This window comes from Pongo pygmaeus, chromosome 8 (genome assembly GCF_028885625.2).
Source record: "Pongo pygmaeus isolate AG05252 chromosome 8, NHGRI_mPonPyg2-v2.0_pri, whole genome shotgun sequence".
Classification (NCBI taxonomy): Eukaryota; Metazoa; Chordata; class Mammalia; order Primates; family Hominidae; genus Pongo; species Pongo pygmaeus.
In genome coordinates, this window is record NC_072381.2 from 51,751,244 (window position 1) to 51,774,886 (window position 23,643).

Consider the following 23,643-nt stretch of genomic DNA (forward strand, 5'->3'; position numbering starts at 1 on the left):
GTATGGCATGCTGTATAAGGTGGCTGTGCCGCCTGCCACCTTCTCACCAACTAGTCTCCCATCTGTGGTGAATATGAGCCCCTTGCCCCCCGAAAAAAAAATTGCATGTACAGTTGATTAAATGGAATGCTCCATGGCTACTAGGAATGATGAAAATGGGTTGAGCGTGGTGGCTCACGCCTGTAATCCCAGCACTTTGGGAGGCCGAGGTGGGCAGATAACCTGAGGTCAGGAGTTTGAGACCAGCCTGACCAACATGGAGAAACCCCATGTCTTCTAAAAACACAAAATTAGCTGAGCCTGGTGGCTCATGCCTGTAATCCCAGCTACTCAGGAGGCTGAGGCAGGAGAGTCACTTGAACCTGGGAGGTGGATGTTGCAGTGAGCCTGGATCATGACATAACCCTCTAGCCTGGGCAACAAGAGCAAAACTCCATCTCAAAAAAAAAGAATGATGAAAATGTCTGGGCATAGTGGCTCACACCTGTAATCCCAGCACTTTGGGAACCGAGATGGGAGGATTGCTTGAGTCCAGGAGTTTAAAACCAGCCTGGAGGATTGCTTGAGTCCAGGAGTTCAAAAACATAGTGAAACTTGTTTCTCCAAAAAAAAAAAAAAAGTTATGTTATTATTTATTTATTTTTGAGTCAGGGTCTTGCTCTGTCACCCAGGCTGGATTTCAGTGGCATGATCTCGACTCACTGCACCCTCCGCCTCTTGGGTTCAAGTGATTCTCCTGCCTCAGCCTCTCGAGTAACTGGGATTACAGGGACCTGCTACCATGCCCAGCAGATTTTTGTATTTTTAGTAGAGACGGAGTTTTACCATGTTGGCCAGGATGGTCTCAAACTCCTGACCCTAAGTGATCTGCCCACCTTGGCCTTCCCAAGTGTTGAGATTACAGGTATGAGCCGCTTTGCCAGGCCAAAAAAAAAATTTTTTTTTAAACTTAGCTGGGCTAGTCAGGAGGCCAAGATGGGAGGATCCCTTGAACCCAGGAGCTTGAGGCTGCAGTGACCTGTGATTAGCCCACTGCACTCCAGCCTGGGCAACAGAGTGAGATGCTGTCTGAAAAAAATATTTTAAAAAAGAATGATGAAAATGTAGTATGTCATCAGGAAACATGTCCTAATAATGTAATAACATATATATGTAGAATATGTTCATTTTTATAAAGCAAGTATATAATTGTATAAAAGTACAAAAAAATGGCCAGGCATGGTGGCTCATGCTTTTAATCCCCGCATTTTCGGAGGCCAAGGTGGGCGGATCACCAGAGGTCAGGAGTTCGAGACCAACTTGGTCAACTTAGTGAAACTTCGTCTCTACTGAAAATACAAAAAAAAATTAGCTGTGTGGGCATGGTGGCAGGTGCCTGTAATTCCAGCTACTTGGGAGGCTGAGGTGGGAGAATTGTTTGAACCCGGGAGGCAGAGGATACAGTGAGCCAAGTTCGTGCCACTGGACATTAGCCTGTGTGACAGAAAAAAAAGAAACAACAACAACAAAAAAGAATAAACCCGGTATCATATATGTAGCACGCATATTACCAGTGATCATCTTTGTGATTCTATGGGAATATGGGAAATCCTCATTTTCTACATTACATATTTACATGATGCTTGAATTGAAGAGAAAACCAATACAGATATTTTTTAAATTGTGGTTGAGGAGCACAACACTAACTTATTCAAGATTATTCCTAGTAAAGGGCTACTCAAAATTTACTGGTTTGAAAACTTTGTTATCAAATGATAATTGAGAGCATTTGGGAACTCTTACAGCAAGTTGACATTGCCCAGACTTCCAGAAGTGTCATCAGTAGATGGTTCTTTTTGAACAGGGTATAGACCACCTTCGGTTACTGAACTTGCATGGCTAGTAGCGTGTAAACTAGTCACATGCAGTAAAACCACGTACCACACCAGGCGCAGTGGCTCAGACCTGTAATCCCAGCACTTTGGGAGGTGGAAGCAGGTGGATCACCTGAGGTCGGAAGTTCGAAACCAGCCTGGCCAACATGGTGAAAACCCTTTTCTACTAAAAGTACAAAAATTAGCCAGGTGTGGTGGCACATGCCTGTAATTCTGGCTACTTGGGAGGCTGAGGTGAGAGAATTGCTTGAACCTGGGAGGCAGAGGTTTCAGTGAGCTGAGATTGTGCCACTGCACTCCAGGCTGACTGACAGAGTCTTCGTCTCAAAAAAAAAAAAAAAAAAAAAGATGCCAAATCAAACATAACATTTTAGAAATCTATCATAAGATAGCCAGGCATGGTGGCTCATGCCTGTAATCCCAGCACTTTGAGAGGCTGAGGCAGGCAGACTATGAGGTCAGGAGATCAAGACCATCCTGCCCAACATGGTGAAACCCCATCTCTACTAAAAATACTAAAATTAGCCTGGTGCAGTGGTGGGTGCCTGTAGTCCCAGCTACTCAGGAGACTAAGGCAGGAGAATCACTTGAACCCGGGAGGTGCAAGTTGCAGTGAGCAAAGATCACCCAGCCTGGGCAGCAAGAGTGAAAACTCTGTCTCAAAAAAAAAAAAAAAAGAAATCTATCATAGGATTATATGAGGAGACCAATTTTATTTATTTAGGAACTACCTATCTTTTTACTAGATCTCTGAGCTCTGGGCAGAGCCCACACTGAATCCTGGATCTTCAAAAAGGGAGAACTATTATGAGGCTAGAATATGTGATGCTTTTCCAGTGCACTTAAAAATTTTTTTTAAACGAAGACACTTGTGTCTGGAATTGGTGGGTTGTTGGTCTCACTGACTTCAAGAATGAAGCTGCAGACCTTCCCGGCGAGTGTCACAGCTCATAAAGGCAGTGCGGACCCAAAGAGTGAGCAGCAGCAAGATTTAGTGCAAAGAGCGAAAGAACAAAGCTTCCACAGTCTGGAAGGGGACCCCAGCTGGTTGCCGCCCCTGGCTGAGGCAGCCTGCTTTTATTCCCTTATCTGACCCCACCCACATCCTGTTGATTGGTCCATTTTACAGAGAGCTGATTGGTCCATTTTACAGAGGGCTGATTGGTCCGTTTTGACAGGGTGCTGATTGGTGCGTTTACAATCCCTGAGCTAGACACAGAGTGCTGATTGGTGTATTTACAATCCTCTAGCTAGACATAAAAGTTCTCCAAGTCCCCACTAGATTTGCTAGACACAGAGCACTGAATGGTGCATTTACCAACCTTTAGCTAGACACAGAGTGCTGATTGGTGTGTTTACAAACCTTGAGCTAGACACAGAGCACGGATTGGTGCATTTACGAACATTTAGCTAGACACAGAGTGCTGATTGGTGTGTTTACAAACCTTGACCTAGACACAGAGCACTGATTGGTGCATTTACGAACATTTAGCTAGACACAGAGTGCTGATTGGTGTGTTTACAAACCTTGACCTAGACACAGAGCACTGATTGGTGCATTTACAAACCTTGAGCTAGACACAGGGTGCTGATTGGTGCATTTACAAACTTGAGCTAGACACAGAGCACTGATGGGTGCATTTACAATCCTTTAGCTAGACATAAAAGTTCTCCAAGTCCCCACCAGATTAGCTAGATACAGAGTGCTATTGGTGCATCCACAAACCCCGAGCTAGACACAGAGTGCTGATTGGTGCATATACAATCCTCTGGCTAGACATAAAAGTTCTCCAAGTCCCCACCTGACTCAGGAGCCCAGCTGGCTTCGCCTAGTGTATCCTAAGCCGGGGTTGCGGTCAGAGCTGCCCGCCAGTCCCGCACTGTGCACCTGCACTCCTCAGCCCTTGGGCAGTCGATGGGACCGGATGCCATGGAGCAGGGGGCGGCACCCATCTGGGAGGCTCAGGCTGCACGGGAGCCCACCACTGGGGGGTTCGGCATGGCCAGCTGCAGGTCCTGAGCCTAGCCCCGTGGGGAGGTGGCTGAGGCCTGGCAAGAATTTGAGTGTGGTGTGGGTGGGCTGGCAGTGCTGGGGGAACTGGCATCCCCTCCACAGCTGCTGGCCTGGGTGCTAAGCCTCTCACTGCCCTGGGCTGGCCGGCCACTCCAAGTGCAGGGCCCACCAAGACCACACCCACCCAGAACTCGCACTGGTCTGTGAGTGCCCCCCTTGTTCCCACCCGCACCTCTCCCTCCACACCACCCCACAAGCAGAGGGAGCTGGCACCAGCCGTGGCCAGCCCAGAGAGGGGCTCCCACAGTGAAGCGGCAGGCTGAAGGGCTCCTCAAACATGGCCAGAGTGGACGCCGAGGCCAAGGACATGCTGAGAGAGAGCGAGGGCCCCCCAGCACATTGTCACCTCTCACTTCTAATGTCTAAACTACACTCTTCCTTAAAAACCAGAGTAGTCTTTGGTGCAATAATTCTTTTAGTCAATAAGTCAGGTAACACAATACAAAAGCAAGCAGTTTAAGAGCTGAGATGAACTTGTCTGTTTACACTCTTGGGGTTTCATAAGGAAAAACAGGTTTCTCCCCAAAAGGGAGTCTGGTGCCTTCTCTGCTTTCTTGAAGGAACGCCAGGCTATTATAAACTAAAATATTTTAGGTGCCTCATGTGGCAAAGGGTGCAAGAGAAAGGAGAGACAGCAGAAGTAAATGAAAAAAAAAGAATTCAGTCAATTGAGAAAAAAAAGTCTTTAGGTTAAAAAAAGAGAGAGAGACAAGGTCCTAGGAGAAAAAAAAATGTGAATGTCTTTTCAATACAAACACATGCACATACACATGCACACACACACATACACAAACACACACACACACACATGCACACATCTTGGATGTTAGCTTTTAGTTAAGCTGACTTTTAATCATTGAGCTCCTTTAAAAAAATCTTTTTAAATCTCGTTACCATAATTCATCTAGAACAAATTGCTGCTATTTCAGAAGTACCAAGTATCAAACCAAAAATGGCTTGATTTAGGAAACACACCCAAGCTGTCGTGGTGGAAAAAAAGAAGCCAGAGCCCTTAGCTATGGAACTGCAGTGTGGGGTGTCAGCCATTGCTCTTTCGGTTTGGCCTGGCTAGCAAAAAGGTGGCCTCATTATGTAAATAAAGCCTGTTAAGTAGTCAAAATAAAAAATCTTTCCTGTTTTTTTTTTCCTTTTGTTGGCCGTTTTTCTCCCCCACCACAGTGTGGGAATTTAGCCACTTCAGAGGTCTTGTTCCCCATAATTTGGAAGTTTCCTTTGGATTTGATCAAGTTGGATAGAGTTGATCAATCCCAACAGGGAAAAGACTGAAACAACAACAAAAACAGAAACAAACAAACAACAACAACAAAAACAATTAAGCAAAACAAAGGTGGCACAACTTATGCAACTACTGAGTGCTGTAATGGTAAAGAGAAATTACAACCAACTGGTTGTTAATCTTGACTTTAGCCAAGACAAACCGCAATTCAGTTACCCATCCTTAGGTAAGGCATGGCTCTCAGGCTAAAGACTGCTCCTTACCATCCTAGAAGCAGGAAAAAACTCAAATTTGTCTTCCCCATTGGAAGCAAGCTCAAACTCCATAAAGGAGTTACCTGCATTTCATTGTCATCAAAGCAGGAAAAACTTGCCTTTCTTGTGTTGGAAGCTAGTAAAACTCCAAAAAAAGGAGTTGTACAGCAAAATAAACTTTAGATCTTGACCAAATTTTGAACGATCAGTGATTCTCTGGAGGGGTTGCTTCCAGGTCTCAGCAAATTGTCCTATTGGTTTGAGCCATAAAGATAGTTCAAGCTGGTACCGAGCACCGATAGGAGATTTGTCAAAGGTCAGGGGCACCTCCACCCAGAATCCCTTCATGGTTGCCAAAATGTGAGCCTTGAATATTTGAGAAAGGTCTCAGTTAATTTAGAAAGTTTATTTTGCCAAGATTGAGGATGCACACCTGTGACACAGCCTCAGAAGGTTCTGATGACATGTGCTCAAGGTAGTCAGGGCACAGCTTGGTTGTATACATTTTAGGGAGACATGAGACATCAATCAATATACGGAAGACATACATTGGTTCTGTCAAGAAAGGTGGGACAGCTCAAGCAGCAAGAAGGCTTCCATGTCACAGGTAGGTGAGAGACAAATGGTTACATTCTTCTGAGTTTCTGATTAGCCTTTCCAAAGGAGGCAATCAGATATGCATTTATCTCAGTGAACAGAGGGAAGACTTTGAATAGAATAGGTGGCAGGTTTGCCCTAAGCAGTTTCCAGCTTGACTTTTCCCTTTAGCTTAGTGATTTGGGGCCCCACAATTTATTTTCCATTCACTCTGTGTGTGTGTGTGTGTGTGTATGTATACGTACATATATGTGTGTATATATATACACACACAAACAAATGAAAAATCTCATTAAGAACAGCAAGCGGTATGGTATTTTTAACTTGCCCTATTCTATTCTCATCCCTTCCTCGCTAGCTCCACTGCAGCCTTGAAAGTTAACAGAATAGGATTGGTGAGAGAGGGCATGCTTGTTTTGTGCCAGTTTTCAACAGGAATGCTTCCAGCTTTTGCCCATTCAGTATGATGTTGGCTGTGGATTTGTCATACATGGCTCTTGTTATTTTGAGGTATGTTCCTTCAATATCTAGTTTATTGAGAATTTTTAACGTGAATGGGTGTTGATTTTTATTAAAAGCCTTTTCTTCATCTATTGAGATAATCATGTGGTTTTTGTCTTTAGTTTTCTTTATATGACAAATCACATGTATTGATTTGTATTTTTTTTTTTTTTTTGAGATGGAGTCTTGCTCTGTTGCCCAGTCTGGAGTACAGTGGCGCGATCTCGACTCACTGCAAGCTCCTCCTCCTGGGTTCATACCATTCTCCTGCCTCAGCCTCCTGAGTAGCTGGGATTACAGGTGCCTGCCACCATGCCTGGATAATTTTTTTTATTTTTAGTAATGGAGGAGACCACCCCTCATATTGTCTTATGCCCGATTTCTGCCTCCAAAGAAAGAAAAAGTAAAAACTAAAAGGGAGAAGTGAAATCCACAAGCAGACAGCCTGGCACCACACCCTGGGCCTGGTAGTTAAAGATCGGCCCTGACTTAATCTGTTATGTTATCTATAGATTACAGACATTGTATAGAAAAGCACTGTGAAAATCCCTATCCTGTTTTGTTCCAATCTAATTACTGGTGCATGCAGCCCCGAGTCATGTACCCCCTGCTTGCTCAATCAACCATGACCCTCTTGCGTGCACCCACTTAGAACTGTGAGCCCTTAAAAAGGACAGGAGTTGCTCACTCAGGGAGCTTGGCTCTTGAGACAGGAGTCTTGCTGATGCCCCCAGCCGAATAAACCCCTTCCTTCTTTAACTTGGTGTCTGAATTTTGTCTGCAGCTCGTCCTGCTACATTAGTAGAGATGGGGTTTCCCCATGTTAGCCAGGATGGTCTTGATCTCTTGACCTCGTGATCCACCCACCTCAGCCTCCCAAAGTGCTAGAATTACAGATGTGAGCCACTGCACCTGGCCCAATTTGTATATGTTGAACCAACCTTGCATCCCAGGGACAAAGCCTACTTAACTGTGATGGATAAGCTTTTTGATGTTCTGCTGGATTCAGTTTGCTGAGTTTTGTTGAGAATTTTTGCATTGATGTTCACCAAGGATATTTGCCTGAAGTTTCCTTTTTTTGTTGTGTCTCTGCCAGGTTTTGGTATCAAGATGATGCTGGCCTCACAGAATGAGTTATGAAGGAGAAGGAGTCCCTCCTCCTCAATTTTTTGGAATAGTTTCAGCAGGAATGGTACTAGCTCTTCTTTGTACATCTGGTAGAATTCAGCTGTAAATCTGTCTGGTCTTGGGCTTTTTTTGTTGTTGTTAGGCTATTTCTTACTGATTCAATTCCAGAGCTCATTCATTATTGGTCTGTTCAGGGATTCAATTTTTCCCTTGCTCAGTCTTGGGAGGGTGTTATGTGTCCAGGAATTTATCCAATTCTTCCAGATTTTCTTTTCTTTTTCCTTCTTTTTTTTTTTTTTTTTTTTTGAGACAAAGTCTCACTCTGTTGCCCAAGCTGGAGTGCAGTGGCACGATCTCTGCTCACTGCAACCTCCACCTCCTAGGTTCAAGCAATTCTCTTGCTTCAGCCTCCCAGGTAGCTGGGATTACAGGCACGCGCCACCATGCCTGGTTAATTTTTTTAATTTATTTTTTTAGTAGAGATGAGGTTTCACTATGTTGGCCAGGCTGGTCTTGAACTCCTGGCTTCAAACAATCTGCCCACCTCAGCCTCCCAAAGCGCTGGGATTACAGGTGTGAGCCACCACACCCGGCCTCATTTATTCTAGATTTTCCTGTGTGTGCATAGAGGTATTCATAATATTCTCTGATGGTTATTTGTATTTCTTTGGAGTCAGTGGTAATATCTTCTCCATTGTTTCTGATTATGTGTATATGGATTTTCTCTCTTATTAGTCTAGCTAGCAGTCTTTCTATTTTATTGATTCTTTTCAAAAAAATCAACTCCTGGATTCATTGATCTTTTGAATACTTTTTTGTTTCAATCTCCTTCAGTTCTGATTTTGGTTATTGTCTTCTGCTGGCTTTGAGGCTGGTTTTCTCTTAGTTCTTTTATTATTTTAGTTGTGATGTTAGGTTGTTAAATTGAGATATTTCTAACTTTTTGATGTGGGCATTTAGTGTTGTAAATATCCATCTTGAAACTGCTTTGGTTGTGTCCCAGAGATTCTGGTATGTTGTATCTTTTTTTCTCATTCATTTCAAAGAACTTCTTAATTTTGGCCTTAAGTTAATTATTTACCGAAAAGTCATTTAGGAGCAGGTTATTCAGTTTCCATGTAATTGTATGATTTTGAGTGAATTTCTTAGTCTTGATTTCTAATTTGATTTCACTATGGACTGAGAGGTTGGTTGTTATGATTTGAGTTCTTTTGCATTTGCTGAGGAGTGTTTTCTGTATGATTCTGTGACTGATTTTGGAGTATGTGCCATGTGGTGATGAGAATGTATATTCTGTTATTTTTGTGAGGAGAGTTCTGTAGATGTCTATCAAGTCCATTTGATCCAGTGCTGAGTTCAAGTCCCGAATATCATTGTTAATTTTCTGCCCCAATGATGTATCTATTACTGTCAGTGAGATGTTAAAATCTCCCGCTACTATTGTGTGGGAGTCTAAGTCTCTTTGAAGGTCTCTAAGAACTTGCTTTATGAATCTGGGTGCTCCTGTTTTGGATGCATAAATACTAATACTTAGAATAGTTAAGTTTTCTTGTTCAATTGAAGACTTTACCATTATGTAATGCCCTTCTTTGTGTTTTTTGGTCTTTGTTGGTTTGTAAAGTTTGTTTTGTCTGAAATTAGGATTGCAACCCCTGATTTTTTTCTGTTTTCCATTTGCTTGGTAGATTTTTCTCCATCCCTTTATTTTGATCCTATGGGTGTCATTGCATGTGAGATGAGTCTCTTGAAGATGGCATACCAATGAGTCTTAATTCTTTATCCAGATTGCTATGGTGTGCCTTTTAATTGGGGCATTTAGCCTATTTACATTCAAGGTTAGTATTGATATGTGTGGATTTGGTCTTGTCATCCTGATGTTAGCTGGTTATTATGCAGTCTTGTTTGTGTAGTTGCTTTATGCTATCACTGCTCTGCATACTTCAGGATGTTTTTGTAGTGGCTGGTATGGTCTTTCCCTTTCATATTTAGTGCTTCCTTCAGGAGCTTTTGTAAGGCAGGTCTTGTGATAACAAATTCTCTCAGCATTTGCTTGTCTGAAAAGGATCTTATTCCTCCTTCACTTATGGAGCTTAATTTGGCCAGATATGAAATTCTCAGTTGGAATTTCTTTTTATTAAGAATGTTGAAGATACGCTGCCTATCTCTCCTGGCTTGTAGGGGTTCTACTGAGAGATCCACTGTTAGCCTGATGGGGTCCTTTTGTAGGCGACCTGATCTTTCTCTCTAGCTGCCTTTAACAATTTTTTTTTTTTTCATTTTGACCTCAGAGAATCTAAAGAGTATGTGTCTTGGGGATGATCTTCTTGTGAAGTTTCTTACTAGGGTTCTCTGCATTTCCTGAATTTGAATGTTGGTCTCTCTAGCTAGGTCAGGGAAGTTCTCATAAATGATATCCTGGAATACACTTCCCAAGTTGCTTATACTCTCTCTATCTCTTTCAGGGACACCAATGAGTTGTAGATCTGGTCTCTTTACGTAATCCCACATTTCTCAGAGGTTTTGTTTCTTCCTTTTAATTTTTTTCTTCATTCTTGTCTGCCTGTCTTTTTTCAGAAAGCCAGTCTTCAACCCCTGAGATACTTTCTTCCACCTGGTCTATTCTGCTATTAATGAAATTCTTGTAGTGTGTTTTTTAGCTCTATCAAGTTGGTTACATTCTTTTCTGTACTGGCTATTTTGTCTGTTGGCTCCTGCATTGTTTTATCATGATTCTTAACTTCCTTAGATTGGCTTTCAACATACTCCTGCATCTTGATGATCTTCATTCCTATCCATATTCTGAATTCTATTCTGTCATTTCAGCCATTTCAGCCTGGTTCAGACCCCTTGCTGGAGAGGTGGTGCAGCCCTTTGGAGGAAGGAAGGCACTCTGGTTTTTTGAATTGTGAGAGTTCTTGCACTGGTTCTTTTTTATCTTTGCAGGGTTATTTTCCTTCAATCTTTGAAGTTGCTGACCTTTGGATGGGTTTTTTTCCTTTTATCCTATTTGACGACCTTGAGGGTTTCACTGTGGTATAAGGTAGATTCAGTCAACCGGCTTCATTTCTGGAGAGTTTAGAGGGCCAACACTCAGCTCTCAACTCCTGGACTGTGTGCTGTAATGCTGGAGGACTTGTATTGAGCCCCAACTTTGTTCTGTCTCCTCAAGGTTAAGAATCCACTGCACTGGGTGAGCCAAGATGCTCTCAGACTGCTGGTCACTACACTCTAATGGGTGGTGTCAGCCAAAGCTTTTAGTAGTGCAGAGACAGTGGAATCCATCCCTGTTTGCATGTGCCAGTGGCAGTGGCAGCAGCAGCACGACTGCAGTAGGGTGCTAGTGGGTGCTGGCATGCCTGCCTCTGTGCTAGCATTTACCACAGCAGCAAAGGGAACACAGCTGGCAGGGTGGGGGCCCCTGCTGGTGACTATGCATATGGACGCACCGGTAGTGGTGTTGGCACGGGAGCAGGGTGCTGAAGAGTGCTCAGGGTAGGGGAGACTCTGCTGTTCTCTGTGCCTAGTTTCACTTGGGGCAGTGCTGGCAAATGGGTGGGGCACTGGCAGGGGTGGGGTTGGGGCTGGCTGGCTCTGTGCCCGCCAAGGCTCTGACTACAGTGGTGGTCAGAGGGGAGAGTGGAGCAGACTGCACTCCTGCTGCAGTAGTTGCAGGGCAGGGTGTACACATACATGCAGGCTGGCAGGACAAGATAAGCAAAAGCTGCCCACGGTAACACCCCACCATGGGCCTGGGGGAAGATGCAGTGTGGAAGGAGTGTGTGCACTGGTGTGTGACCCTGGGGCCTGCCCCGGGGGAGCTCTTCACATTTCAGGCGTGGTCCACCAGCACTGGAGCTATGATGTGGGCCCTTAGGGTGCTCAAGGCTTCCCTGCAATCAGGCATGGCCAGGCTGGACCCTGAGAGAGGCCAGTGAACCAAGGGGTGCTCAGGTAGGACCAGCCCTGCCTGATGAGTAAGACTGCTCTGCGAAGTTCAGGCCCAGTGGTTCCCTTAGGGTGAAAGTCTCCTATGGGAGCAAGTTGAGTATAGGGGTGTGGCTGTCCTTGGCTGTGCTCCACTACAGCAGCTCTCACACCAAACCCTCTGGGTTCATCAGCTGGCTGCTGCCCTGGCTGCTTCTCCAAGCTTCTCTCCCTTGCAACTCTACTGTCCATGATGGTCAAAGGATCTCCTGCCAGGATTCCAGAGGCTGGATGTAAGAAGCATTGCTTCTTGCAAGTTCAACTCACCCTTCACCCAAAGTCATTGTGGGCCAGGAATGAGTTCCAGGGTGCAGTAGCCCCATGCAGGCCTCCCAGCTTACTCCTCCTTTAGCCTAGCTTCTGTGTCTTCCCTCCATCTACTCTCAGTGCCTTCCCTCTGAAGATCCATTAGGAGTGCACCAGTCAAATCAGTCCCTCTGTGACAGCTGTTGCACCTGGCTGCATCTAGTTGGCCATCTTAACATGTATATTTCCATAACTGATTTTTGTGTGTTGATTTTGTACCCTGCAATTTTGCTGAATTAAAATTAGCTCTAGTAGGTTTATTTATTTGTTTGCTTTTTGGCTCTGTCACCCAGGCTGGAGTACAGTGGTGCAATCTTTGGCTCACTATAACCTCCACCTCCTGGCTTAAGTGATCTTCCCACCTCAGCCTTCTGAGTAGCTGGGACTACAGGTGTGAGCCACCACACCTTGCTAGTTTTTGTACTTTTTGTAGAGATGGGATTTTGCCATGTTGCCCAGGCTGGTCTTGAACTCTTGGGCTCAAGCAACCTGCCTGCATTAACATCCCAAAGTGTTGGGATTACAGGTGTGAGCCACCATGCCTGGCCAGTAGGTTTATGTGTGTGTATATGTGCGTGTATGTATTCTCTTTTCTTGTTATAGGTCTATTGAGATTTTCTGTTTCTTCTTAAGTCATATTTGGCAATTTGTGTGTTTCTAGGAATCTACATTTTATCTAGATGTCTAATTTGTTGGAATATAGTTTTTCATAGTATTGTCTTAAAAATCTTTAAAATTTCTGTAAGGTCAGTAATAATGTCACCATTTTCTTTCTGACTTTAGTTATTTGCTATTCTCTTTTTTTTTTTTCTGAGTCAGTCTAACTAAAGGTTCATCAAATTTGTTTTTTTTCCCATGAACCAACTTTTTGTTTTGACAATTATTTTTCCTCTATTCTCTATTTCATTCTGCTTTAATCTCTAGTATTTCCTTCCTTCAGCTGGCTGTAGGTTTAGTTAGCTCTTCTTCTACATCTTAGGTCAAGCTTGTCCAACATGCAGCCCAGGATAGCTTTGAATGCAGCCCAACACAAGTTCATAAACTTTACAAATAACTGAAAACAGTATGAGATTTTCTTGAGTTTTTTTTTTTTTTTTTTTTAGTTCATCAGCTATTGTTAGGGTTAGTGCATTTTATGTGTGGCCCCATAGCAGGACGAGCTGCAGACAAAACTCCTCAGACACTGAGTTAAAGAAGGAAGGGGTTTATTCAGCTGGGGGCATCAGCAAGACTCCTGTCTCAAGAGCCAAGCTCCTTAAGTGAGCAATTCCTGTCCCTTTTAAGGGCTCACAACTCTAAGGGGGTGCGCATGAGGGGGTTGTGATCTATTGAGCAAGCAGTGGGTGTGTGACTGGGGGCTGCATGCACTGGTAATTAGATAGGAACAAAACAGGACAGTGATTTTCACAGTGCTTTTCTATACAATGTCTGTAATCTATAGATAACATAACAGATTAAGTCAGGGGTCGATCTTTAACTACCAGGCCCAGGGCGTGGTGCCGGGCTGTCTGCTTGTGGATTTCATTTCTGCCTTTTAGTTTTTACTCTTTCTTTCTTTGGAGGCAGAAATCGGGCATAAGACAATATGAGGGGTGGTCTCCTCCCTTAGCCCAAGACAATTATTCTTCCAATGTGGCCAGGAAAACCAAAAGGTTAAATACCCCTTAGGTGTAAAGTTAGGTTGTTAATTTGAAATTGTTCCTTTTTTCTTTTCTCTTTTTTTTTTTTTTTTGAGGTGGAGTCTTGCTCTGTCACCAGGCTTGAGTACAGTGCTCAATCTTGGCTCACTGCAACCTCTGTCCCCCAGGTTCAAGTGATTCCCTTGCCTCAGCCTCCTGAGTAGCTGGGAATACAGGTGTGCACCACCATGCCCAGCTAATTTTTTGTATTTTAGTAGAGACGGGGTTTCACCATGTTGGCCAGGATGGTCTTGATGTCCTGAACTCGTGACCCACCCACCTTGGCCTCCCTAAGTGTCAGGATTACAGGTGTAAGCCACCGTGCCCGGCCTTTTTTTTTTTTAATAAAATAAATATGAAACACTTCACGAATTTGCATGTCATCCTTGCACAGGGGCCAGGCTAATCTCTGTATTGTTCCAATTTTAGTATATGTGCTGATGAAGCAAGCATGAGATCGTCCTTTTTTAATGAAAGTATTTATTATTATTATTATTATTTTTTGAGATGGAGTCTCGCTCTGTCGTCCAGGCTGGAGTGCAATGGCACGATCTCGGCTCACTGCCAGCTCTGCCTCCTGGGTTCACGCTATTCTCCTGCCTCAGCCTCTGGAGTAACTGGGACTACAGGCGCCCACCACGGCATCCGGCCAATTTTTTTTTTTTGTATTTTTAGTAGAGACAGGGTTTCACCGTGCTAGCCAGGATGGTCTCGATCTCCTGACCTCGTGATCCACCCGCCTCGGCCTCCCAAAGTGCTGGGATTACAGGCATGAGCCACCAAGCCTGGCCTGTTTTTTTTTTTTTTTTTTTTTTTTTTTTTGAGACAAGTCCCGCTCTGTCCTGCAGGCTGGAGTATAGTGGTATGATCTCAGGTCACTGCAGCCTCTGCATTCCAGGCTCAAGCCATCCTCCTGCCTGAGCCTCCTGAGTAGCTGGGGCTACAGGCATTCACCACCACTACAGCTGGCTAATTTTTTTATTTTTTATTTTGGTAGAGACAGGGTTTCACCATGTTGCCCAGGCTGGTCTTGAACTCCTGGGCTCAAGTGATCCGCTTGTCTCAGCCTCACAAAGTGCTGGGATTACAGCTGTGAGCCACCACGCCTGGCCCTTTGTATAATTTTGACCTTTTAAAATTTATTGAGAATTGTTTTGTGGCCTAATATGATTTATCGTGGGGAATGTTCCATATGCACTTGAGAGGAATATATATTCTGCTCTTGTTAGATGGAGATCTTTCTATATGTCTGTTAGGTCTAGTTGGTTTAGTGTGTTGTTCAATTCCTCTAGTTCCTTATTGATTTTGTCTAGATGTTCTATTTACTATTGAAGGTGGGGTATTGACTGGACACAGTAGGTCAGGCCTGTAATCCCAGCACTTTGGGAGGCTGAGGTGGGCGAATTGCTTGAGCTTGGGCATTTGAGACCAGCCTGGGCAACATGATGAAACCCCATCTCCACAAAAAATACACAGATTGGCTGGGTGTGGTGGCGTGTGCCTATAGTCCCAGCTACTGGGGGGGCTGAGGTTGGAGAATCGCTTGAGTCTGGGAGGCAGAGGTTGCAGTGAGCTGTGCTAGAGCCACTGCATCCAGCCTGTATTGAAGTCTCCATTATTGTAAAACTATTTCTTCTTTCAATTTTGTTAGACTGTGCATTTTAGAGCCCTTTTTTTTTCTTTTTTGGTTCATACGTGTTTATAATTGTTACATCTTCTTGTGATTTGACTCTCTTACCAACATACAATGTCTTTCTGTAACATTTTTTGGCTTAAAATCTGTTTTGTCTGGTATTAGTATAGCCACCCCAGCTCTCTTTTTGTTACTATTTGCATGGATTATCTCTTTCCGTCTTTTCATTTGGAAACAATTTGTGTCTTGGGTCTACAGTGAGTATTTTGTAAGTTGCATATTTGGATTGTGTATTACATCATTTAAAAAAAATTGATTCTGCCGATCTTTCCATTGGTCAGATTATTTACATTGAAAGTGATTACTGAAACAAAAAAGTTACTTGACCCGGCACGGTGGCTCCCGCCTGGAGGTGAGGCTGCAGTGAGCCATGATCACACCACTGCTCTTCAGCCTGGGGGACAGAGTGAGATTGACTCAAAAACAAAAAACAAAAACTTACTTATGGTTGGACTCATGCCTGTAATCCTATCACTTTGGGATGCTGAGGTGGGCAGATTGCTTGAGCCCAGGCGTTTGAGACCAGTCTGGGCAACACAGCAAGACTCCTATCTCTACAAAAAATAGAAAAATAAGCTGGGCATGGTGGTGCACACCTGTGGTTCCAGCTACTCAGGAGGCTGAGGTGGGTGGATCAGCTGAGCCTGCAGAGGTCAAGGTTGTAGTGAGCCGATTGTGCCACTGCTCTCCAGCCTGGGCAACAGAGCCAGATCCCGACTCAAAAAAGCACCAAACAGGCCAGGCGCAGTGGCTCATGCCTGTGCCTGAGCCACTTTGGGAGGCTGAGGTGGGTGCCACTTGAGGCCAGGAGCTCGAGAGTAGTCTGGCCAATGTAGTGAAACCCTGTCTCTACTAAAAATACAAAAAATTACCTGGCTGTGGTGGTGGGCGCCTGCAATCCCAGCTACTCAGGAGGCTGAGAATCACTTGAACTTGGGAGGCAAAGGCTGCAGTGAGCTGAGAATGAAACACTGAACTCCAGCCTGAGTGACAGAGCAAGACTGTCTCAGACAAACCCCGAAAAAGAAAAACAGAAAAACCTACACACCAAATAACTTACTTATGTCATCATGCTGTTTAGTTTCTACATAAAGTGTTTTGCTCCTCAGTACCTTCTTTTGTGTTTGGTTAATGATTTATCCTGTAATATTTTGATCCTTTCTTAAATCCTTTCTGTATATTTTAAAAGTTTTTTTTTAGTGCGTACTATGAAGATTTCATTTAACATGCTGAGTTCAAAGTCTAGTTCAGACTGATAGTAACTCAGCTTCAATAGCATACATTAACTCTGCTCCTTTCTCTGTCCCCTACCTATATTGTTACAAATTATGTCTTTAAACAATTAGTGCCTATTAAAATAGATCCATATTATTTTATGCATTTTTTTTTTTTTTTTTTTGAGAAGGAGTCTCGCTCTGTCGCCCAGGCTGGAGTGCAGTGGCGCGATCTCAGCTCACTGCAAGCTCCGCCTCCTGGGTTCACGCCATTCTCCTGCCTCAGCCTCCTGAGTAGCTGGGATTACAGGCACCCGCTACCATGCCCAGCTAATTCTTTGTATTTTTAGTAGAGACAGGGTTTCACCATGTTAACCAGGATGGTCTTGATCTCCTGACATCATGATCCACCTACCTCGGCCTCCCAAAGTACTGGGATTACAGGCTTGAGCCACCGCGCCTGGCCTTTATGCATTTTTTAAATCATAAAGAAGAGGAATAGCATACCCAAAATACAGTAATACTAGCTTTTATATTTAGCTACATAGTTGCATTTACCAGTGATCTTTATTTCTTCATATAGCTTTGAGTTACTATCTTGTATCCTTTCATTTTAGCCTGAAGGACTCACTTTAGCCTTTTTTTTGAGCCCGAGTCTTGCTCTGTTGCCCAGGCTGGAGTGCAGTGGTGCAATCTCCACTTACTGCAACCTCTGCCTGCCAGATTCAAGTGATTCTCCTGCCTCAGCCTTCCATGTAGCTGGGATTACAGGCACGTGCCATCACACACGGCTAATTTTTGTATTTTTAGTAGAGATGGGGTTTCACCATATTGGCCAGGCTGGCCTCAAACTCCTGACCTCAGGTGATCTACCAACATCAGCCTCCCAAAGTGCTGGGATTACAGGTATGAGCCACTGTGCCTGGCCAAGAACTTTTATATTTTTATTCATTTATTATTTTTGTTTAGTGACAGGTTCTTGCTCTGTCAACCAGGCTGGTGTGATCATAGCTCACTATAACCTCCAACTTCTGGTCTCAAGTGAGCGTCATGAGTAGTTGGAACTACAGATGCACACCACCAAGGCCAGCTAATTTTTTAAATTTATATTTTGTAGAGATGGGGTCTATGTTGTCCAGGCTAGTCTTAAACTGCTGGCTGCAAGCAATCCTCCTGCCTCAGCCTCCTGAATAGCTAGGACCACAGGCCTGAGCCACCCTGTCTGGCTAATTATTTTTATTTTGTATAGATGGGGTCTCCTTATGTCACCCAGGCTGATTGTGACTCCTGGCCTCAGGTGATCCCACTTCAGCCTCCCAAAGTGCTGAAATCCAAGCGTGAACCCATGCTGAGCTCCCCCAACCCCCCCCCCTTTTTTTTTTTTTGAGACAGAGTCTTGCTCTGTTGTCCAGGCTGGAGTGCAGTGGCACCATCTCAGCTCACTGCAACTTCCGCCTCCCGGACTCAAGCGATTCTCTTGCCTCAGCCTCAGTCAGCTGGGACTACAGGTGCACGCCATCACGCCTAGGTAATTTTTTTGTATTTTTAGTAGAAATGGGGTTTCACCATATTGGCCAGGCTGGCCTCAAACTCCATCCGCCTGCCTTGGCCTCCCAAAGTGCTGAGTTTACAGGCGTGAGCCACCATGCCTGGCCCCAGCTCCACTTTTGCATTCTATTTTTTTTTCTTCCCTGAGAGTAATATGGGGAGACTTTAGCATTCTTTATAACACAAGTTTACTAATGATAAACTCCGTTGACTTTTCTGGGAATGTCTTAATGTTTCCTTCATTTTTAGAGGTTATTTTTTGCCAGATATAGGATTCTTGGTTGATTTTTTGCTGTCAGTACTTTTAATATATCATCTGTCGGTGGGAGACAGGGGAAGTGTCCTACTGCCTTCTGTACTCTGTGATTTCTGATAAGCAACTGTTAATCTTACGGAAGATCCCTTGTACAGGATGAATCACTTATCTCTTGCTGCTTTTCTGTCTTTAACTTTCTACAATTTGATAATAATGTGTCTCAGTGTGGTTCTCTTTTAGTTTATCCTGCTTTGAATTTGTTGAGCGTCTTGAATGTGTAGATTCACAACTCCCATCAAATGTGGGATATTTTTGGTCACTATTTTTATTTTTTAGTATTTATTTATTTGTTTATTTATTTATTTATTTTGAGACGGAGTCTCGCTCTGTCTCCCAGGCTGGAGTGCAGTGGTACGATCTTGGCTCACTGCAAGCTCCGCCTCCTGGGTTCACGCCATTCTCCTGCTTCAGCCTCCCGAGTAACTGGGACTACAGGTGCCCACCACCTCGCCCGTCTGCCAATTTTTTGTATTTTTAGTAGAGACGGGGTTTCACCGTGTTAGCCATTGCGCCCAGCCTGGTCACTATTTCTTAAAAAAATATTTCTAGGCCAGGCACAGTGGCTCACACCTGTAATCCTAGCACTTTGGGAGGCCAAGGTCGGCGGATTGCTTGAGCCTGCGAGTTCAAGACTGGCCTGGGCCACATGGCAAGACCGTGTCTCTCCAAAAATACAGAAATTAGCTGTGCTTGGTGGTGGTATGGGCCTACAGTCACAGCTACTTGGGAGGCTGAAGGGGGAGGATTGCTTGAGCCTAGGAGGTAGAGGCTGCACTTAGCCATGAGCCGTGAGATCACACCACTGCACTCCAGCCTGGACGACAGAGCGAGACCGTCTCAAAAAAAAAAAAAAAAAAAAAACCATAGGGATATATATCTATCTGCATGACTATAGATTAGGCAATGGTTTCTTACATACACCCTAAAGCACACCAACCAGAGGAAAAATAAATTATGCTTTCTCAAGATTAAAAAGGAGACTATCAAGAAAGCGCAAAGACAACTAACAGATTGAGAGGAAATATTTGCAAATTATATGCATAATAAAGGTCAATTATCTAGAATATATATTTCAAAAATTCATTTACAGATAGGGTCTTGCTATGAGACCAGCCTGGCCAACATGGTGAAACCCCGTCTCTACTAATAATACAAAAATTTGCTGGGCATGGTGGCGCATGCCTGTAATCCTAGCTACTCCAGAGGCTGAAGCAGAATAGCTTGAACCTGGAAGGTGGAGGTTGCGGTAAGCCAAGATCGAACCACTGCACTCCAGCCTGGGGGATAGAGTGAGATTTCATCTCAAAATAAATAAATAAATGGAGTATGTTTGATAAAAATACAAACACAAGTCAATAAAAGTTATGTTAAAAATATTTAAAAAATTGTAAAAACAATATTTTGTACAATATCCACAGATGTAGTTTTCTTCATGTGCCATGCTTTGACTACCTTAACAAACCGCAGGGCTGGGAAAGCCTGTCAGGGATGTTTAGTGAATATAGAATTTACTTGCTTGTGAGTTAACATGCCAGGCTTTTTTTTTTTTTTTTTTTGAGACGGAGTCTCGCTCTGTGGCCCAGGCTGGAGTGCAGTGGCACGATCTCGGCTCACTGCAAGCTCTGCCTCCTGGGTTCACGCCATTCTCCTGCCTCAGCCTCCCAAGTAGCTGGGACTACAGGCGCCTGCCACCACGCCTGGGTAATTTTTTTGTATTTTTAGTAGAGATGGAGTTTCACCGTGTTAGCCAGGATGGTCTCCATCTCCTGACCTTGTGATTCGCCTGCCTGGGCATCCCAAAGTGCTGGGATTACAGGTGTGAGCCTCCGTGCTCAGCCATGCCAAGCTTTTTTAAATAAGTAAATCAGCTCTTTGGCTAGTCATGGAGTAAAAAAAAAAAAAAAAAAAAGGAAAAGAGAAAAAATACAGAAAAAAGGAATGACCAATCCTACTAGTTAGGGTGCCAAAAGCACTGAAAATTCATGCCTTTACTTCTCATCTCCTTAATCAGGGAAATTAGAATACACGCTAGTGTAGAGGCTCATAAAGCAACAGTTAAGTCTTCTTTAGGTGCTATATAAGAAGTCATCTATGGCTATTTCAGAAGCAAGTAACTTGAGTATCATGTGTGAGTTTTAAAAATAATTGAAAATAGGTCGGGCACAGTGGCTCACGCCTATAATCCCAGCACTTTGGGAGGCCAAGGTGGGTGGATCATGAGGTCAGGAGTTTGAGACCAGCCCGGCCAATATGGTGAAACTCCATCTCTAATAAAAATACGAGAAAATTAGCTGGGCATGCTGGCACGCATCTGTAGTCCCAGCTGCTTGGAAGGCTTAGGCAGCAGAATTGCTTGAACCCAGGGGGCGGAGGTTACAGTAAGCCGAGATCACGCTACTGCACTCCAGCCTCGGGGACAGAGCGAGACTCCGTCTGAAAAAAAAAAGAAAATTTCTGTCAAGGTAAAAAGAGTAATTGACCAGATTTTTAAAAACTAAAACCTTCAGGAGCCAAAATTACTGACACTAGTGCTCTCATCTTTAAATATAGCTAGCACAGGCAATTTAGTTTTCTAATATTACTATCAGCAATACTCCTCAACATTAATCTTTAGAAAGTTACTATTGGCCAGGCATGGTGGCTCATGCCTGTAATCCTAGTACTTTGGGAGGCCAAGGTGGGAGGATCATTTGAGTCCAGGAGTGAGACCAGCCTGGGCAACATAGGGAGACCTCGTGTCTACAAAAAATAAAAACAATTAGCCAGGTGTCGTACCCATACATGTGGTCCTAGCTACTCAGGAGGCTGAGGCAGAGTAACTGCTTGATCCCAGGAGGTAGAGGATGCAGTGAGCTGTGATTGCACCACCGCACTCCAGCCTGGGTGACAGAGCAAGACACTGTCTCAAAAAACAAAAACTGCCCCCCTCAAGGCAAAGAACAATACTTCCAATATATAGTCAAAGGCCACCACTAAGACTTACCCACATTCACATGACTTAAATCTGCTGCCCCACCATTATTCTAACATTCTGGAACTGGTTTTTGTATCACTTTCCCCCTTACACATTTTAGTAGCCCACCTAGAGTGCAGATAGACACCACCATGCTGGGGAAGGGCTTGCTATGCCCATATACTGGGGGCCTGTTTATCTGACTGACCCGATGCCAGGAGCATGCAGAGGCAGAACTGTGACATACAAAGACCAAATGAAAGTCAGGCTTCACACTGGCAGTTAAGTAACTGGTGGAATCAAGTCTAGAATCCAGTTCTGATTACAGTTAGTATTCTCTCTTCAATAGTTGTTACATTCTGTGGCTAAATTATTCCACATTAAATCCCCTTTAGTGAAAAACGGCACTAAACATTACTTCAGTATATCAGCTTTAAACATCAGAGCCTCTTCCTCAAGAACAGCTGTTGATATTATTTAATAAAATACAAAATAATTCGAGAATAAAGACTGTGCTTTCAGGGATCGTTTCTACAGTTCGTTACTAGGGAAGCTTCTCGGAACGTGTAGAGCACTGAACAAAAAAATAGAATTCAAGAATAAAATCTGGGCAGCTCACAATAAAGTGGAATGAAATATTATATAGGTGGTCGCTATAAACATTTCAGAAATCCAATTGCAGTATTATAACTTATGAAAAGAGAAACTACCACATGTAAAAACACAGAAAAGAAACATAAGTTTTGGAAAACGTAGACTTTTAATAACTGCTTTTATCACCAGGTTAAGCCATGCAGTTACAAAGTAGTTAGAAATTTCTGAAGGGTGTTAAGAGTTAAAAAAAAAAAAAAGCTGATTCTTACACATATATTATCTAGCACTTCATGGGGACACTACTGTTCAAAAGGCCCTGGCCAAATAACTCCCAAATGAAACACTCAACCCAAGGATGTTTTCAGCCCACTGTTAGTGAAGCTGGGTGCAGAATGCAAAGCCCCTAAAAGGAGAGGATACAAAGTCAGGTGAGGAGGGGCCATTGGCAATGCTCAGAGCCAGCCAGACTCCAAACAGGGAGCCCAAGTGGTTTTTTTCTGCGAAAATCTACTTGAATTATTGTTTAATTAGTCAACCATAGATCTTCAAAAGAGAACAATTAGTTAATATGATAAAAAGTTACTGCATTCTTTGGACTGTGTCAGAATTATAGTTAGCAAATTCTGACAGTTTTAACGAAAATAGCCTCCATCATTTTGCAGGTATGAAGATAATTATCCACAGGGCTTTTACTGTCTGCTGGACAACAATACATGAATGATAAGCTATAAATGACATTGTTTTATGATATAAAAATACTAGTTTTTTTCATTTATTATTTCTATAGGCATTCACTGTTTGAGTCAAAGTTAGGCTTGTTAAGTGATTAAAGGCAATTTTATTACAGCAGCATGTACTTATTCTATTCTAAAAGAATAAAATTCATAAACAGAAACAGCTTTTATATTTGTTTGCAACCTGCAAAATTGAGTTATTTGCTGATACAAAATACTAAGAACTCACTTGAGGACCATGCCACCTTCTGAAAAGGCCACACACCTACTTCTTAAATGTGTTAAAGTTACAGTGTGTCCCAGACTCATTCAGAGCAAAATAAGCAAGCAACTGACTGCTCTTGACTGTTCCTTCCCCAGCACTAGCACTGATTGTGTTGGGAAAAGCCACAGAGCAAGGCTGCACAGCCAGATGGAGGAGGCTTTTTATTTAAAGGCAAAATACCAAAATGGCTCTGTGGTGTAGGTGATTTCTGCTTTCACACTCAGCTTGTAATGATCCCCTAACCTTAATTTCTTTCTCAACAGGCTGATTTGGATTGACTTGATGAGAATGGTATCCATTATTAATGAGTCAGGAGAGAAAGGGATTTCTGCGGTTACATGTAAACTTGTGATAGGTCTGCAGAAGTTACACATGAAGAGGATAGTGAGGAAGTCAGCCATGATTCATCTATGTGAAGGTCACACCAGCTTCATTGTACACTTTGAAGACTTTCTCAATGGCATTGACATAGGCAGCTGTTCTCAGGTCCAATCCCAGGTTATACTTCATGGCTGTGCGCATAATTTGCTGAAATGAAAGAGAAAACACAGTGAAGATGATCCTGACTCAAGTGGCCAGGCCATAAACACACAAGGCCCAGATAGGCCTGGTCCAAGTTACCCTCTCATTGTTTCAAGGCAGGACTTGGGCAACCAAAGACAAACTACTGTAGCAGCAGAACCTCTAAGGCA

At 43.5% G+C, this 23,643-nt stretch overlaps 1 protein-coding gene and 1 non-coding gene across 3 annotated transcripts in view; both read right to left on the bottom strand.

Moving 5' to 3' along the window:
- Positions 1 to 13,983: 13,983 nt before the first annotated feature.
- On the bottom strand, positions 13,984 to 14,087 carry LOC129006948 (U6 spliceosomal RNA). Its single transcript, XR_008492137.1, has one exon. It is a non-coding gene; the product is annotated as a U6 spliceosomal RNA (small nuclear RNA).
- An 8,012-nt stretch (positions 14,088 to 22,099) lies between these two features.
- Positions 22,100 to 23,643, bottom strand: part of GLUD1 (glutamate dehydrogenase 1) — a 44,412-nt gene continuing 42,868 nt past the window's right edge. For both annotated transcript variants that reach the window (XM_054436245.2, XM_063669861.1), the window contains one exon: positions 22,100 to 23,479. In XM_054436245.2, the coding sequence (XP_054292220.1) occupies positions 23,360 to 23,479 (120 nt within the window). In that variant the 3' untranslated portion in view covers positions 22,100 to 23,359. The remainder of the gene's footprint in view (positions 23,480 to 23,643) is intronic.